This window comes from Salvelinus sp. IW2-2015, linkage group LG15 (assembly GCF_002910315.2).
Source record: "Salvelinus sp. IW2-2015 linkage group LG15, ASM291031v2, whole genome shotgun sequence".
Classification (NCBI taxonomy): Eukaryota; Metazoa; Chordata; class Actinopteri; order Salmoniformes; family Salmonidae; genus Salvelinus; species Salvelinus sp. IW2-2015.
The window spans coordinates 11,195,517-11,212,778 of NC_036855.1; the positions used below are offsets into that span (position 1 = coordinate 11,195,517).

General features: G+C 44.0%; 1 protein-coding gene across 1 annotated transcript in view; it reads right to left on the reverse strand.

The window, feature by feature from the left end:
• Window positions 1-12,472, reverse strand: part of LOC111973719 (intermembrane lipid transfer protein VPS13A-like) — an 82,686-nt gene extending 70,214 nt beyond the window's left edge. Inside the window, 24 exon segments of the mRNA XM_024001108.2 lie at window positions 866-931; window positions 934-989; window positions 1,274-1,417; window positions 1,575-1,707; window positions 2,303-2,439; window positions 2,750-2,864; window positions 3,010-3,211; window positions 3,643-3,785; window positions 3,931-4,025; window positions 5,274-5,406; window positions 5,678-5,740; window positions 6,273-6,444; window positions 6,676-6,782; window positions 7,096-7,223; window positions 7,435-7,492; window positions 7,608-7,688; window positions 7,807-7,866; window positions 8,185-8,244; window positions 8,348-8,457; window positions 8,697-8,798; window positions 8,912-9,007; window positions 9,169-9,211; window positions 9,317-9,360; window positions 12,226-12,472. Of these exon segments, the coding sequence (XP_023856876.1) occupies window positions 866-931; window positions 934-989; window positions 1,274-1,417; window positions 1,575-1,707; window positions 2,303-2,439; window positions 2,750-2,864; window positions 3,010-3,211; window positions 3,643-3,785; window positions 3,931-4,025; window positions 5,274-5,406; window positions 5,678-5,740; window positions 6,273-6,444; window positions 6,676-6,782; window positions 7,096-7,223; window positions 7,435-7,492; window positions 7,608-7,688; window positions 7,807-7,866; window positions 8,185-8,244; window positions 8,348-8,457; window positions 8,697-8,798; window positions 8,912-9,007; window positions 9,169-9,211; window positions 9,317-9,360; window positions 12,226-12,325 (2,448 nt within the window). The 5' untranslated portion in view covers window positions 12,326-12,472.
• Between the last annotated feature and the right edge of the window lie 4,790 nt (window positions 12,473-17,262).

A 17,262-nucleotide genomic window follows, 5' to 3' on the forward strand; every position in this document is an offset into this window, starting at 1 on the left:
CGAAGAGATCAGGCAGAGACGAAGATAAGAGAGAGAGAGTCAACCCACACATAAAGGCCAGAGAAGAGAAAAGAAAAGAGAGAGAAGAGAGAGAAGAGAGACAAAAGAGAGAGAGTAACCCAAGAACAGAAGAGAGAGGGAGGTCAACCCAACAGACAGGCAGCAGAGAGAGAGGGAGTCAACCCACAGACAGGCAGAAGAGAGAGGACCAAGTCAACCACAGACAAGCAGCGAGAGAGTCAACCCACAGACAGGCAAGGAGAGAAGTCAAACCCACAGGACAGGGCAGAGAGAGAGAGAGAAGAGCCACAACAGGCAAGAGTGAGAGAAGGCAGTAAGCCCACAGACAGCCAGAGAGAGAGAGAGACTCAACCCACAGACAGGCAGACGAGAGAGAGAGAGAGAGAGAGAGAAAGTAAGCCCACAGACAGGCAGAGAGAGAGAGTCAACCCACAGACGGGCAAGAAAGAGAGTCAGCCCACAGACAGGCAGAAGAGAAAGAGAGTCAACCCACAGACGGGCAAGAGAAAGAGAGTCAGCCCACAGACAGGCAAAGAGAGAGAGAAAAAGCCCACAGACAGGAGAGAGTGAGAGAGAGAGTAAGCCCACGAACAGGCAAAGAGAAAGAGAGTCACCCACAGACAGGCAGAGAGAGAGAGAGAGAGTCAACCCACAGACAGACAGGCAGAGAGAGAGAGAGTCCAACCCACAGACAGGCAAGAAGATCAACCAAGACAGCAGAACCCGAGAGCAGTAACCCACAGAGACGAAAAGAAGTCAACCCCAGACACACAGAGTCAACAGCCACAGACCGCAGTACAACACCACAGACAGCAGAGAGACTCCCCTATAGTTATACTAGGTGTAAGAGTGTGTGTTGGTGCCGCGGGGCCGGCCTGCTCTCTGGCAGCGGGATGCTGTTAATACAGCTCCCAGCACGGCCGCCACCTTAACAGCAGAGATCCTCAGAGACAAGAGAGGCATCGCCCCTCAAGATCTTAAACCTGACACACACTACACTGTTAATTCAATATCATCTCAATCCGACCAGCTTTTTGACAAAAACGAAACAAGTCCAAAAAGGCCATGCGCTCACCAACCCCTCTCTCTCCACCCAAAGAACCAGCCCGCGCCCACCACCCAACAACCCCCTCCTCCCCACCACCCACCCCAGAAACCAACCCACCCACCCACCAACCCTCCTCTCCTCCACCACCATCCCCCTCTCTCTACCCAGAACCCACCCCCCAAACTCCCTCCCCTCCACCTCCACACCACCCCTCTCCACTCGCTCTTACTTGGGCATTGCGTGAGTCCGTGACCACCATGGCTCTGCTGAACACCACCTTGACATCAACAGGCTCCAGGATGTGGAGGGCCGATTGCTTCAGTTTACGGGCTTTCCTCCAGTCCCCGTCTAATACACAACACAACAACCACTGGTAAGCCTAATTTAGCTATATTCTACCTAAGTACGCAACGCAAGAACGCAATAAGCTACAGAAAACGACTTCCCTGCGTAGTTGTGTCACATGACACATTTTGGGCAGATAATTGTGTGCATGTGTGTGTACCTGGTTTGCTGTAGAGGAACTGTAGGCTGCTGAGCTTGATGTTGAAGCTGTCGTAGGCTTGGGACATGATGTCCTGTATAGTCCTGCTCCCTACAGAGAGCTGGGGTAGCCCCTTTCTGCTCAGACTAGACACCTGATAACACAATGACATAGAACAGGGATTTTCAAACTTTTCTTCCCAGGGACCGTTGCCCAGGCAATAAAGCCCTTTTTATCTGCTACCCCAGAGTCGGATGAACAGGAACAGCTAGTATGCCAAATGTTCCTGTAGACTTCCAGTTATTGTGCTAACGCTAGTTAGCATTGGCTCGTGAAACTACCTCTAACTTCCTTCATACTGGACATAGAGACATTAAAATGGTTTCCATGATGGTATTCTGATGCAGCTAGCAATATTCATAAACGAATCATTTTTCACATACAAAACTACCCAAAATAGTTTTTCAAAACAAAGCTAAAATGTATGGACCCCAGTTTGAAAACCCCTGTCATAGCACACCTGGGTGAGGTCCTGTTTATTATGCAGGGTTCGACTGCCCGGGGCTAGAAAACTAAACAGTCAGGCAAGTTGAGTCTGCTCAGTGGTTGCCTTATTGAGCAAGTGAAATTTAGCAACATGATAGGATCAATCACAGTTCTCAAATTTCCGTACATCGTCTCTCACTCAAGTCAGATCGAACCGCTGTCTCTACACAAACGCGTGTGCTGTGTCAATTGAAGTGACCTACCTTGAAGTGACCCAGGTCCAATAGCATGAGGTTCTGGGTGGAGTCGTAGAAGCCGGTTTGGGGCACGATCACGTAGGAGGCCATGAGGTTGACGTTCAGATCCAGAACCTTCTGGGTCTCAATCACGTACATCAGCCCTGCAGACAACACCATATAATGGACGGCACACTTCAACACGTTCTTACATAATATAGGATATGAAAGGGGAGGGAGGGGTGTCTGTCAAAAGGAAATAAGAAGTATGGATTGGAGATTGAGGTCAATGAGGCGTATATCCTGGCTGATTAATCATAAGGTTACCTCACCAACCTCCATGTCCATAGAAAATAAATGAATAGATCTCCATATTTGGACCTGCAGCACATGTAAACAAATCCATCAGTGCTGTGTTTCAGCCCAGGAAAGTGAGTGTGGCCTGTCAGTCAGAGCTAGAGGCGGGGCTCTGACCTGTGGAGGTACGGTCTCGGAACTGCTCCAGCTTCATGAGAGTGGCGTTGGTCAGCTCGTCTAGCTGGAGGTCATCAGGCGGCAAGAAGAACGCAGACATGCTGTTCACCGTCACCTGCCGGAGGGAAACACCCATGTTGTTACACATGCAAACACACACATTTTTGTTCTAACAACTTCACGCCAGATTGAACCGAGGAACAACTGACATAGTCATGTAAACAGGTACACACACACACACCACACACACACACACTAACAGCGTCATAGATGATCTCCAGAGGCTGGGACTCGACGTGGAGCCGCTGGTCAGCACTCTCATCCAGAGGGTTGGTCTCAAACAGGATGTCAAGCAGGGGGGTCCCTGTTACCGTGGCAGCCTTCCTCGACGACAGCAGCGTGGGCGCCGGCCGATTATTGGCCAGTCCTTTCACCTCAAACAGACTAAGCTGGGCCGACAGCCTGAGGGCAACAACAACATCAGCAGCATCAGAACAGGAGGGAGCAGTAGAAGAGAGAGAAGTCTGGAGAGAGAGAAAGGGGGAGAGATGAGGGAAAAGCAAAGGGAGAGAAAGAGAGAGATACCGACAAACCGAGCATCGCAAAATAGTGTCGTCAGCTGTTCTCAAGTTTGCTCTTGGACTATGGCACGACAACAAAAACCTGGCAACAATATCCCATTGATAAAGCACTACAACAGGGGAGGGGGAAAGTATTTAAACGCAGGGTCTGTTCACAGGTGTACAGAGTTATCGATTATAAATAGATTTTGTAGAACAGATATGATATTCTGTCATGTAAAATTTGACATCATGTCAGCTCTTCATTTCTGCGTGCAACGTTCTGAACGTTTCCCCTCACCGAACACACCCCAGAGTGTGTACTGTGCGTACTTAATGGCTTGTGCTCCGGGCCTCTGGGTCAGCATGGATTTCAGGTCTTCAACTGTGACCTTGAGGATTTCATTCTGATCCTTGTTGTCTTTCATTGAGAAAGACATCCTCTTCATGTGAAAATGTATCTTAATGTCCTCAAACTGCAAAAACAAAATCAGAGAGGGAAAAGAGAGATTGTGAGTAGTGTCCTGGGTTATCTTTCTATATCCAAATATCTCTTTTGGAAGACGCCAGGGATTGCTGTACTGCACTACGATGTGTAGGAAATATACAGTAGCCACTCACGTTCTTTGGCAGGTTGTGATTGACAGCTACCTCACTGTAGCCAATGGCGATGTAGAGTTTGGCCTTCTCGGCAGGAGTCATAAGCTCACCAAAAGCTGAGGAGAATAAAGATTTTTTGTAAAAAATGGTATTGTCCATACAATTTGTCTAGCTTCACAAAAACAAACATTAAAACATCATCCTCATCAGGAGCGCCTTATCATCAAGATCATTTCAAATCAACTTTAAAAAAGGGAAGAAAATGCAAAATGCAATTCCAAGTGCGCAAGTCATAGACATATAGACATAACTGGTCCAAAACCATTATTATTATTATCATCATCATCATCATGAGCACCTTGTCATCAACATGATTCAATACTTGATAATTCATTGGTTGGGACAGGACAGGGTTAAAGGGAAATGTCAAAAAAAAATTACTTCCTATTCATCATCTTCAGCACCACCCCGACATCAACATGTGAAAATTACACATTTCTATGTTTTGTAGTAAAAAAGATTAAGTGTTTCCAATGACATCATCAACCACTTAGTAGACAATTAATAGGCAATGCCTACTCATAATTGGTTAAAATCACACAATGCGCCCCGATGATGTCATTTTGAAACCAGCTGAATGACACACAGTAAACCAGCTGAATGACACAAAGTAAACCAGCTGAATGACACACAGTAAACCAGCTGAATGACACACAGTAAACCAGCTGAATGACACACAGTAAACCAGCTGAATGACACACAAGTAACCAGCTGAAATGAACACATTTCAAACAGTACACTGCCAGCTGAAATGACACCACAGTAACCAGCTGAAATGACACACACATGGTAAACCAGCTGAATGACACACAGTACACCAGCTGAATGACACACAGTAAACCAGCTGAATGACACACAGTAAACCAGCTGAATGACACACAGTACACCAATTTCACATAAAATAAATGTTTGGTTGGTTCAGAACGCCATTGCTGATGCGGTCTTCTAAACTCCAACTGTGCTTCTGTGTCAGAGGATTCTGAGGAAAGGAGCGACAGCCTCCTGGACAATGGACGTTAAAGGACTAGGCCGAGGAACAACATGCACAGTGGATTGACAGGAATTCTCCACCTCAATATCAGTATGGGGTCTTTTCAAGCGCCTTGTTTTGCCATTGTCGGTTTTTGTAGCTAGGTTTGTACTTGGTAGGCCTACAACGGCATTTAGCTAGCCAAGGCCTACTTCAAGCTTGCAAGCCAAAAAGATTGCAGCTGTGGCAGGATGCTGGCACTAACAGACATTCTGCGTTTATTTATTAGTCAAAGTGAGACCCTGTATCAAACTGGGTATGTGGGCAGTCTCACCTCCAGTTTTGACCTCCTTGGACTTGGCGCCGTCATCTCCTGACCAGCCGGACCACATCCAGCCCAACCAGCCCTGAGATTCCTCCTCCACCTTCACCCCCGGACGAAAGATACGCAGACCCGCCTTGCTCGCCTGGAACAACCAACCAATGCTGGTCACATTCTACACATAACACCTCAGCCACAACCACTAGCTGGAACCACTGTTAGTTAGACTGTGACCACGTGTTGCACTGGTGGTTACGCTATAGCAGTGTGACTAAGTAGGGTTATTTCAGTCATGCTTTACTGACATTTTGAACAAATGAGTTAGTTGACGGACAGACAGGCTAAACACATTACAGTAGATGCAGAGAAGAGAGGTAGTTAGCTATGAATAATTCAACAGATAGCTCAATTTGTACCTCCATCTCAGCTTGCTGCCTGGCCAGCGTGATGTTAAAAATATCCAGAGTCCGCTCAGTCTCCTGGGCACATGGAGGGAAAGATGGATCCATTAAAACAGTTCCCGGACCGTTATGGGAATCCATCAATTATTACTTCATCAATGACTTAATGTCCATCAATCAATGCAGCAGAGTAGAGAAGAAGACTGGGGTTGCAACTCTGAAAGCGAGGGAGGAGTAGGCCCTTCTCAATCTCCACCACACCTGGGTTCAAAGAGCATTTTGTTTTCTTTTAAATACTTTGAGCGCCTGATTGAGTCAGCCCGAAGTGCCAGATGGGCAAGGCTTGAACTTTAGGGAGTATTCCATTGGTCAAATTACAGCCAGGCAAGCTCAATCAAGCACTGCTCAAGTTTTGCAAACAAAACAAATACTATTTGAATGCAGGTCTGGTTTCCGCTCCTTAGGGAACGCAACGGAAAATGTTTCAAAACCTTTTGGAATGGAACATTTTCATGTGTGCTTCTTATTGGACAAGTACAGGAAGTCCCTTCCTGTTTGTCAGTTTTCTTCCATTTGGTGCCTAATGAACATGACCCTGATCTCCACACACCTCCACTTCCCTGAGCAGCTTCTCAGTGGGCTTCTTGTTGGTGATCTTGGACTTGTAGAGCGCTCTGTAACGCTTGACTGTCTGCCGGTGGCGGTGGATGCGCTGCCACGACCACATGTGCAGCCGTGGCTTCACGTCCACCTCCATGATGCCCGTAATCACATACTGCCACCTAGATGAAAACACAAGCAGAGTGAGTCACAATGGGCCTAGTCTGTGTACATCACTGTAACTCAATTGATTGGAAAAATGTGTCTAATAATCTTATACTGGGTGGCATGCAACATGACACAATTATCATCCACTGCCTAAACATGAACAATAACCACAATTGTCATCAATACATCAAGGGAAAAGGCTTTAAGTATTTTTTTGTATAAGAAACAAAAGAGTGAGTGTTGACCATATGTAGGCGTTGGTGTGCACGTGGAATTGCGGCCGGTATTTCCTGTACGGCAGGTTGCGTGACATCATATCCACCGAGCCCAGGAGCTCCAGAATGCTGATATACTGCAGAGAGGGAAAGGGTCAGAGTTCAGGGGTCAACGAAGAAGACAGAGAGGGAAATAATAAACACGATTTTATATTGGTAAAAATACTGTAACATTTCAAATAGACAGGATAGCAAAATTGTGGAAATCGCATGCATCAGTGTCCTTCACTGTGGTTAAATAATAGCCACCCTCCTTATTATGCACATTGTTGAAGTCACAATGCAGATTCTAATGAGGTTTACAGTATTTTTTTGGCAAATGTGCTCTTTTGCTCGAAGAAAATGTAGCCCTTTCTCGCTCTCTCTTTCATGGCCTCTCTCCCATCTCACCTGTGGCCTGTTCAGCTCCACGGCCACCTCTCTCAGATTGACTACCAAGTCTATCTTGGGTGAAGAGAAGTTTACGTCTGACCGGGGGTTCATGCTCAGCTTCGCATTGGCTGTTATCGGACGAAAAACTGCCAGCATTGAACAGGAAAATTAGGTTAATAAGGATATGATACCGAAATAAACAACAATTCAACAGTGGGTTTAAATAATGAGAAAAAGTATTCAATTACAATACACTCAAATGACTGATTTGATTCCCTGTATCAGGTGGATGGCAACATGAATACCAAGACTGATCCAGACTATGTCACACCCCTATATCGACTAGGCAACACTCACTGAAATCGTGTTTCATGGGGGTGGAACTGTAGATATCCATGCTGTTCTGGAGGCATCGCTGTGGAAACGACAGACAGGAAGAGACACTTAATTAGACATCATAGATAGACATCACTCTCACTTAAGAGACTCACCGCTCAGCAACGGTGCTGATTGATGACACGGTCACTCACCAGGGCCTCGTCTGGCATGTGATTGGAGTACAGCATTGAGTTCACGTTCCAGTAGGCAAAGAGATTGTCCAACTGGACAAGCTGAGGAGAGGAAAAAGCACAACAGAAAACAGCTTAGAACGCTGTTGACAGTATAATAGTGTCATAATGTATGTAAAACTCATCTACAGAATAACCATTGCTGTAAAGAATACTCTACCTTGAAAAACAGCTTGGCTTTCTCATTCAGAAGACAAGGTTTCCAGTTCTCATCTGCTGTCTGTGGGGTAACACAGTTTTGGGGTTGAGAAGTTACGTGATACTGTTTCAGCGTCAGACCACAAATAGACCATAACTCTGACCACAACCATAACAAAACCAAAGCATGGATTGTACCTCTATCATACCTTGTCCATAGACTGCTTACAGGGTAAGGAAACCAATATCACATTTTGTAATTTGGGTGAACTATTCCTTTAACCACGACAACATCACATATCCCACATCCAGACGTTAACTAAATCGAACCGCTGCAATTTAGATTGTACATCATCCACAATGAATGACAGATTTCATGAGAAGGCGACACACACATTACCTGAAGGCTGAGGTTCTGTAGAGACATTCCAAATGACAATGGGCATTTGGGATTGGTGACCTGAGAAAGAGAAGAGAGAAAGAGACAAGAGGAGAAAGAAACTTACAGTACTGCAACACAGTAGTAATATACATAGTTCTAGTACACTAGGCAGAATACTCACGTCATCCTCATAGCGGATATGGATGTTGGAGATCTTCACCTGAAGGTTCTTGATCACCTGTGTCACCAGTTTCTCCACAAAGGTGTCTTGTTTCTCAAGTGCGGGGTTTTCTGTGACACCAATGAACATGATATAAGAACACATGCATTAAAGTCACAGTCCTGAGTCTGTGTTTTAACCCAAAGGCAGCCCCGCCAAGGGGTGCGTGTGGGGAAATGTAAACACTGATTGACAGCCTGAGATGCACATGACGGTTTTAAACATTTTGAAGCTATACATTACTTACAAAGACTCAAAATGTATAATATTGTAACTAACTGCCAAAACAGACAGACACATGAACTCTGACCTTGTTCCGCTGCTTTCTGTTTGGTCTCTTCGATCCTCTGCAGCTCCCTCTGACGAGCCTCCTGAAGCTGTTTCTCCTCCTTCTCTGCATCATACTTTATACCTAAAACATGCAAAGACATAGGCTACCCATTAACAAAAGCAAAGACACGTGCACACACATACACACACTACAGCTAGGGTTCATGGATATCGGTGATAAGGTCAGGTTCTCACTGGCTGTGGGCACGATGAGCAGGTAAACTCCATCCAGTGTAGCTTCCACTGACTGGGTGTACAGATTCTTCCATGGAATCTTCAGCTCCAAGCGTCCTGACAGAACCACACACACAAACACACACACACACAGCAGAGTGAGAGAACAAATAGAAAGAGGTTGAAGAGTGAGAAAGAGGGAGTAGGAGGAAGGCACTATTGTAAATGTCATAGGGTTACGGTAGGTGTTGTGTTGAGAGTCATCGTACAAATCTTACCTATATGTCCGGCTCTTACTTTAAAAGGAATGTCAAGTTGACTCTGAAACAAGAACAAAAATATTCAGCACGATACAATGTCAATGTACCTACATAATTAACAACTGATACGTTTAGCAGGAGGCCTAGCCATTCATGTAAAACCTACCAAGGCATTTTCCTTTATTTCAAGATTTCTGAGCACAGCATCACCTAGGGGGGAAAAAGCATATTGGTTTAAAAGGACTCAAGAAGCACTGTTACATGAATATACAGCGCTAATAGATACATAGTACCATGAGGTTGGAAACATATAGGGCTGAGCCTAAGCTGACAAATAACTTTGCCTCATTTCACTATACAAATATTGGCAAGCGGCACCTTATGTTATCATGTGCTCTGTCTGTTGGCAAGGTGTCAGGCCTTGGACTTACAACTCCAAGTATCATATCTTTCTGGTTGTGCAACTTTTAGGTGCAATGACTGCAACCAAATGCTTCCTGTAGTTGTTGATCAGTCTCTCACATCGCTGTGGAGGAATTTTGGCCCACTCTTCCATGCTGAACTGCTTAAACTTCCTGTAGTTTTTGATCAGTCTCTCACATCGTGTGGAGGAATTTTGGCCCACTCTTCCATGCTGAATGCTTAAACTTCCTGTAGTTTTTGATCAGTCCCTCACATCGCTGTGGAGGAATTTTGGCCCACTCTTCCATGCTGAACTGCTTAATTCCTGTAGTTTTTGATCAGTCTCTCACATCGCTGTGGAGGAATTTTTGGCCCACTCTTACATGCCGAACTGCTTAAACTTCCTGTAGTTGTTGATCAGTCTCTCACATCGCTGTGGAGGAATTTTGGCCCACTCTTCATGCAGAAATACAACATTTGTGGGTTTTCTAGCATGAACTGCTAATTTCAAGTCCTGCCACATCATCTCAATTGGGATTAGACCATTCCAAAATTGACTAGACCATTCCAAAATTTCAAATGTTTTGCTTTTTAGCCATTTTCATGTAGACTTGATTGTGTGTTTTGGATCATTGTCTTGCTGCATGACCCAGCTGCGCTTCAGCTTCAGCTCACAGACGGATGATCTGACAATCTCCTGTAGAATTCTCTGATATGCTTGACCGTTGGTATGAGGCTCTTACTGTGGAATGCTTTGTTTGGTTTTCGCCAGGCATAATGGGACCCATGATGTGATGTACAAAATGTTGACTCAAGTTTGCCAAAAACAACTGGAAGCACCTGGATGATTATCAAGACTCTTGGAAGAATGTTCTATGGACAGATGATTCAAAAGTCTAACTTCTTGGACGACATGCCTGGCGAAAACCAAAAGCTGCCTTCCACAGTAAGAACCTCATACCAATGGTAAAGCATGGTGGTGGTAGTGTGATGGTTTGGGGATGCTTTGCTGCCTTAGGACCTCGACCACTTGCCTTAAAAGAAGGAACCATGAATTCTACAGGAGAATGTCAGGCCATCCGTTGAAGCACAACTGAAGCACGCTGGGTCATGCAACAAGACAATGATCCAAAACACACAATCAAGTCTACATAAAAATGGCTTAAAATCAAAACATTTGAAATTTTGGAATGGCCCAGTCAAAGTCCAGACCTAATCCCAATTGATATGTTGTGGCAGGACTTGAAATGCACAGTTCATGCATGAAAACCCACAAATGTCACTGAGTTAAAGCAGTCCTGCATGGAAGAGTGGGCCAAAATTCCTCCACAGCGACAAGAGAGACTGATCAACAACTACAGGAAGTGTTTGGTTAGAGTCATTGCAGCTAAAGTTGGCACCAGTTATTGAGTGTAAGTGGGCAATAAAAAAATTTGAGAGCATCAATGGGTGTTGCATAACTTTGTTTATGAAATAAATTAAATAAGTATGTATGTAATTGTTGTGCTACTTGTTCACTCAGATAATATTAGGTTTTGGTTGAAGAGCTGATAATATTCAATATAAAAAATATGCAAAATTGGCCACGTGTCAAATGTTTGCAGACGGGAGAAGTATGATATTGAATAATCTGTGAATGGAAAATGTTGCAACTGTGGTGGGGATCATACTCCGAACTGCCTTGAGTGCCCTGTTAGGGTGAAGGAGGTCGAGGTGTCAAAGATCAGGGCTGCGTAACGATTCTCCTATGTGTTGGTCGGTGAAGATAGTCGGAGGCAACAGTGTTGAAGATATGGTGGTGGATGCATTGCAACCAGTTGCTTGTGTTTTAAGTCAATCAAGTGATCTGGATACACTCACTGTGAAGAAGGTGGATTTTGTGGCATTTATAGCCACAGTGATTAATTGTACAGCACAAGTGTCTAAGAAGTCCAAGAAGCTGGATATCATATCTGCAGCCGAGAAGTTTTTGGGGCTCCAAGACTTCACGGCAGAAGCACTACAAGGACTATTGTCCTAGGAAATGTCCAGCCCTCACAGGAGGCTTCTGAGCCTGTATTGGCACCTGATTAGAATGAGGTTTTTACAGAAAAGCAGGTAGATTTTATTTTATTTATTTATTTTTTGATAGTTTGTCTATTTATTTTTACTCTAATGTTTTCCTTTTTGGGATCCTTATTATCCACCCGCACAGTAAGTGGCGGAATGCACTTCTAATTGTTGCGAACGCCATTATACCATAGAAGAAGACAAATAATAAGAAACGGGCGTGACCACACCTGGACTCCAGCCAAACAAAAAACGTTGGCTTTTTGGGGGGTAGGGCTTGCGAGCAAACTTGTGAAGATGGCTACCCGGGCTAGTTGACTGATGTAGACTAGCAAACGTAGCTACCTGGTTAGCAAATAAAACCCCATAATAGCTAGCCAGTTGCCTACAAAACCTTAACAAGCAAGCATAGTAGCAATACTTGCCCTCAGCAAACCAGCCTTGTCTTACTCTGGGAAACACTCTTTTCACGGCACTTCGATACTAGTACCGAAGTGACTTTTTCGTAGTAGGTTAGGAAATGGACCAGGGCTATCGAAAATCACTTCGTATTTAAGTGCCGTGAAAATAGTGTGCCCGTTGTCTTGCAAACCATAAAACACTTATTCGTCAAAGTAACGTTACCTCCCCAAATCCCGAGCTTGAGTTGTGAGGTGTCAAGGTTCACAACGTAGTCCCCCAGAAACCTGTTTAGGACATCTACCACCACGCTTTCGAAGACCATGTTGCTGTGTCGTTCACCTCTCGGTCACCATGTTCAGTTGTTTACATTAAGTTTCTCTTGACTAGCTAGCTACCTGTCGCGCCTAGTCCTGTTTCTCAAGCATTTGGTTGCGTCAGTAGAGTAGTGGTGGGGAGTCGATTCCTAAATAATCGATTCCTTGCCCGTCGACTCTCATTTCTGGTTGTCAAACTTCGATTCCACTATGAATCGACTCCTAAGGTTCAGTATTTTTGCATCGGAGGAAACTATTTGCCGTCGCCTACTTCGAGAACAAACTCTCGCATCTTTCAGAGCTATGGGGGTGCAATACACAGCGAAGAAAGAGAGGGAGAGACGGCAGAGGCACAGCCAGGCATAGACATGTCGATCACCAGGCAGAAAGTCAGAACCGTGCATCGGTAAACAAAATATATTGCGTTGGCTATCGCAATGGTGTATTTTAAAATGGAAGAGCAGGAGAGGGAGGATGTGGCCAGGCAGACAGACTGTCGGAATAGGCGCATAAACTATATTATAATCTGTATCTCGCTATGTCTTGTCTATCAGTGCCGTGTAAATACCCCTAAAGTATATTAAAGTATATATTAAGTTACCAATGAGTATGATTAAACTATTCGTCATAGTGCCAGTGAATTGAAATTAAACATCGTCAAATGCATGTTTAATTAGGCCTAAAGGTGCAATAAAAAGTATTGTGCTTTTAGTTTATTTAACGAAACCCTGGCTGGCTGTTGATGTCCTGTGGGCGGCAGGTAGCCTAGAGCGTTGGGCCAGTAACCAAAAGGTTGTTGGTTGTTGACAAGGTACAAATATGTAGTTCTGCCCCTTAGCAAGGCAGTTAACCCACTGTTCCCCGAGCGCCGTGGATGTCGATTATTGCAGCCCCGCACCTCTCTGATTCAGAGGGGTTGGGTTAAATGCGGAAGACACATTTCAGTTGAATGCATTCAGTAATAGAACTAGGTTTGAATTTGATGATGAATTTGATCAACCAGCCAATTATTGAATCAGATGCCCTAGATTAAGGTTGGAGTGAACCTAAATGATGGTAGCGCTCCACCTTGAGAGGAACCAATGGGATAATCGAGGTGGGGCACATGCAGGAATGCCCACACACAGGAACGCCCCAAATTGCGGGCTGCAGTTGCACACTATTGGCATTTTCTTTTCTATATGCCATAGACTATGGCGACTCCTATTGTTGGAGTCGAAAGTAGTCGACTCCTGTGGTTAGAGTTGAAAGAGGCGACTCTTGCTCGACTCAAAAACACGCTGAAACGGATGCGAACACGCCACCTCATTACAGTCCTACTAGGAAGACTACATTTGCGTTCTAGAGGACTGACATGAGCATGCACATTTAGTCATCAATTTAGCCTATAAAATGCCTCTTTTGTTTGAATATAGAAGGTAATGTGTAGGAACTAGAATATTGCAGTAATATTTATGCTGTGTGCAGCCTTGGCGGATCACATGGGATGATGCCGGCACTGTGTTGATACACCTATTCTTTGCCATGTTATAGCCCTATTCGGACGGGTATTACTAGAGACGTTGGTTTTGTAATGATAATCCAAGCATGTGCGTTATTCCAGAGGAGGAGTCACACAGGATTATTTTTTTCCAAACCTGCCCCCTTTTATTTTAATTTTTTATTTATATAATTGACTCGTGATGGAAGCCTGGAGTTTGTTATAGGCGTGAAGATATTTCATGCTTGGCTGCCAAATTTATAGATGTCCCCATAATATTTAAATTGATAAAGTGTGATCAAAATCGTTATTTTAGTGATCCATGGTAGACCTACTTCCTAATAACAATGGCCCCCATCCTGCTGATTTGAGCTGCTGAACCATATTTGCACTTGAGATGCGTTTAAGTGAATTTACTATTTCCAAAAAGTTTAGCGGGGATGTCCTGCTTTGACAGAGCTCTCAAGCAGTGTTGCACATTTGCTGTTTTCTCGCGAATTGGGCTACTTTGAAGACGATGTCGCTCGTGAAAATGTATTGGTTACGTTTTTTGGGGCTATTAGTAAATTGTACTGCGGCCGCCATGGCATTTCTCTTAACAAATATATATATATATATATATATATATATATATATATATATTCACTGTGACCTGTTGCTTACTGTCTGGCAGAGGCAGGTTGTTGCTGAGGGAGTGAGTGTTGGGGAGGGACGGAGGGGTGTGTGTTGAGAGAGCACTACAGCTATTGGCCGAGAGAAGAGGGAGCAGCGCACGTCCTAACAACTTTTTACCAGTTGTACATAGGCTATTTAGATTGTCGTTTGTATACTGTTTTTTATGCAATAAAATAAATAATAAATACATTTAGATGGTCGTTATGGAGACACCTATTTCCAACCCTTTTTCGTAAGCACATTATTTTACCCCCTCAGCGGGTTAATATGACCCACAATTCAATGCAAACTATAGTCACATGTCAAACTCTGGTGGCCGCGAAGTGTCAAATTCAATAAACAAGGCTGCATTTTCGGCATGTTAGAAAAAAAGTACGAAGCTAGCTTGCTAAAAAAAAAGGATATATATATATACATTGATTTTAGCGTTGGCAAATTGGCTTAGATTCGTAGTGAGGAGCCAATAAAACGTTGCTAGATTCATAAATATATTTTTTGCAATTCTGAAATGTATTGGAATAAATTACCAAACTATAAAACTAGCTAGCCAGCTATGGGTATCTGTAGCTAGCTACCTGACAGGAGTGCTAGCTAAATACGTTAGCGTACTAGGTATAATAACTTTAGGTTGGTTGTTTTTAAGCTCAACTTCAAGATTTCAACCAAGGACGTTGTCTCTCCGATCATCACTCTCCCTTTCTTGGGCAAGGGACATTTAAAGTACACTCGGATGTGACGACGTAAAACGTCATTCAAGGGCTATGGTTTATGGCCGACGGCTGTCTACTTTTAGTTTGAAACGCTGCCTAGAACTGATGCACATCAAGAAATAATGGAGTCAAAGCAGTAGCGGTTCTAGCTTGTATGGCTCCCTTCAGCGCCCCCGCCAACAAAAAAAACTATAAAGTTTATTCAGACATTTGGAACAACACAAATATATAATCATAACATTTAAAACTATGTAAATATAAAAATATATACAAAAATAAGACTCATAAATATCAAAAAGAAGTAACAAAGACAAATAGAAACAAATTTGTGTTGATTTGGCTCTCGAGCGTCAATACATTACCCATCCCCCAATACTGTCAACCACTAAACCAATTCACCTTGGTGGTGTGCAGACTGGTTTTATATTATTCTTAACGATTTTGTTTATAATAGCAATAAGCCACCTCGGGTGGTTTCTGGTATATGGTCAATATACCACGGCTAAGGGCTGTGTCCAGGCACTCCGCGTTGCATTGTGCATAAGAACAGCCCTTAACATGGTATATTAGCCATATACCACACCTCCTTGGGCCTTATTGCTCAATTATAAACCATGTTCAAGCCCTGAATGCCGATTGGCTGAAAGCCGTAGTATATCACACCATATACAATGGGTATGACATTACATTTTTTTACTGTTCTAATTACGTTGGTAACCAGTTTATAAAAGCAATAAGGCACTTTGGGTGTTTGTGATATATGGCCAATATACCAATATAGCGGCTGTATCCAGGCACTCCGTGTTGCGTCATGCGTAAGAGCAGCCCTTAGCCGTGGTATATTGGCCATATACCATACCCCCTTGTGCCTTATTGCTTAATCATAGCAGTCAAACAAGATCCATTGATGGAAAATTATATGGCAAGTTTATCAAGGGCAAATTATCTTTTCTCTTGCGACATATTCAAATTCCTTTATTACATCATGTCATAGCTCGCAATAATTATTATTTTAAGAAAAACCAAATTTTGCTTATAACGTCGTAACAAGTTACTACGATATTCCTTTTTAATTGGCTCGATAAAATTATGGAAAAAATAGTTTATTGTATAAATATGGAAACTCCTCTCTTGCTGTGACATTTTTATCAATTTGGCATAGGTTTCAGTTCTTTTGGGTGGGTTTTGAGTGGTCATTGTCTGGAAATTTTTGCGAATCCTGGCAACCCTGCCCTGGAACATGACATCTTCATGCTTGTGTGACACTTTTGAATGGGTCACACGGTTTTTATCTGATATAAAGGTTTTTTATCTCTCAAAGTTGCCAGGGATGTCAAATGTCATACTTATATCAGTACACTCGTAACTTCTATTCGATATTTACTAAATGAGCCACACATAGCAAATACGCCAAAATAAGCATACAAAACTCTTCACATCGCAGTTGCTAGCTGTGCCACTAGAGATCTTGGTTAGAGTCGGCCGCAACCGGGAGACCCATGGGGCGACGCACAATTGGCAAAGCGTAATCCGGATTAGGGGAGGGTTTGGCCGGCAGGGATGTCCTTGTCCCATTGCGCTCTAGCGACTCCTGTGGCAGGCCGTGCGTATGCACGCTGACACGGTCGCCAGGTGTAGGGTGTTTCCTCTGACACATTGGTGTGGCTGGCTTCCGGGTTAAGTGGGTATTGTGTCAAGAAAGCAGTGCAGCTTGGTTGGGTCGTGTTTCGGAGGACGCATGGCTCTCGATCTTCGCCTCTCTTGAGTCCATACGGGAGTTTCAGATATGAGACAAGACTGTAACTACCAATTGGATACCATGAAATTGGGGAGAAAAAAGGGTAAAAGTAAAATAAATGTGCCTCGAACCCAGGGGCGCAACTTTCACTGTGGATGGGGAGGTGGGGCATGATCCCCCCCACATTCTAAAACTTAATTTGTGTCCCGCCCAGTTTTATAATCACACTGTGATACAAAGGCGGCATCATTGTGCTTTAAGACCATGCAGACGCCTCAGTGCTGTTGGGTAGGCTGTTTGGCAGTTTCAGTCGGCTGGATTTAGGACCACAAGGACACCACA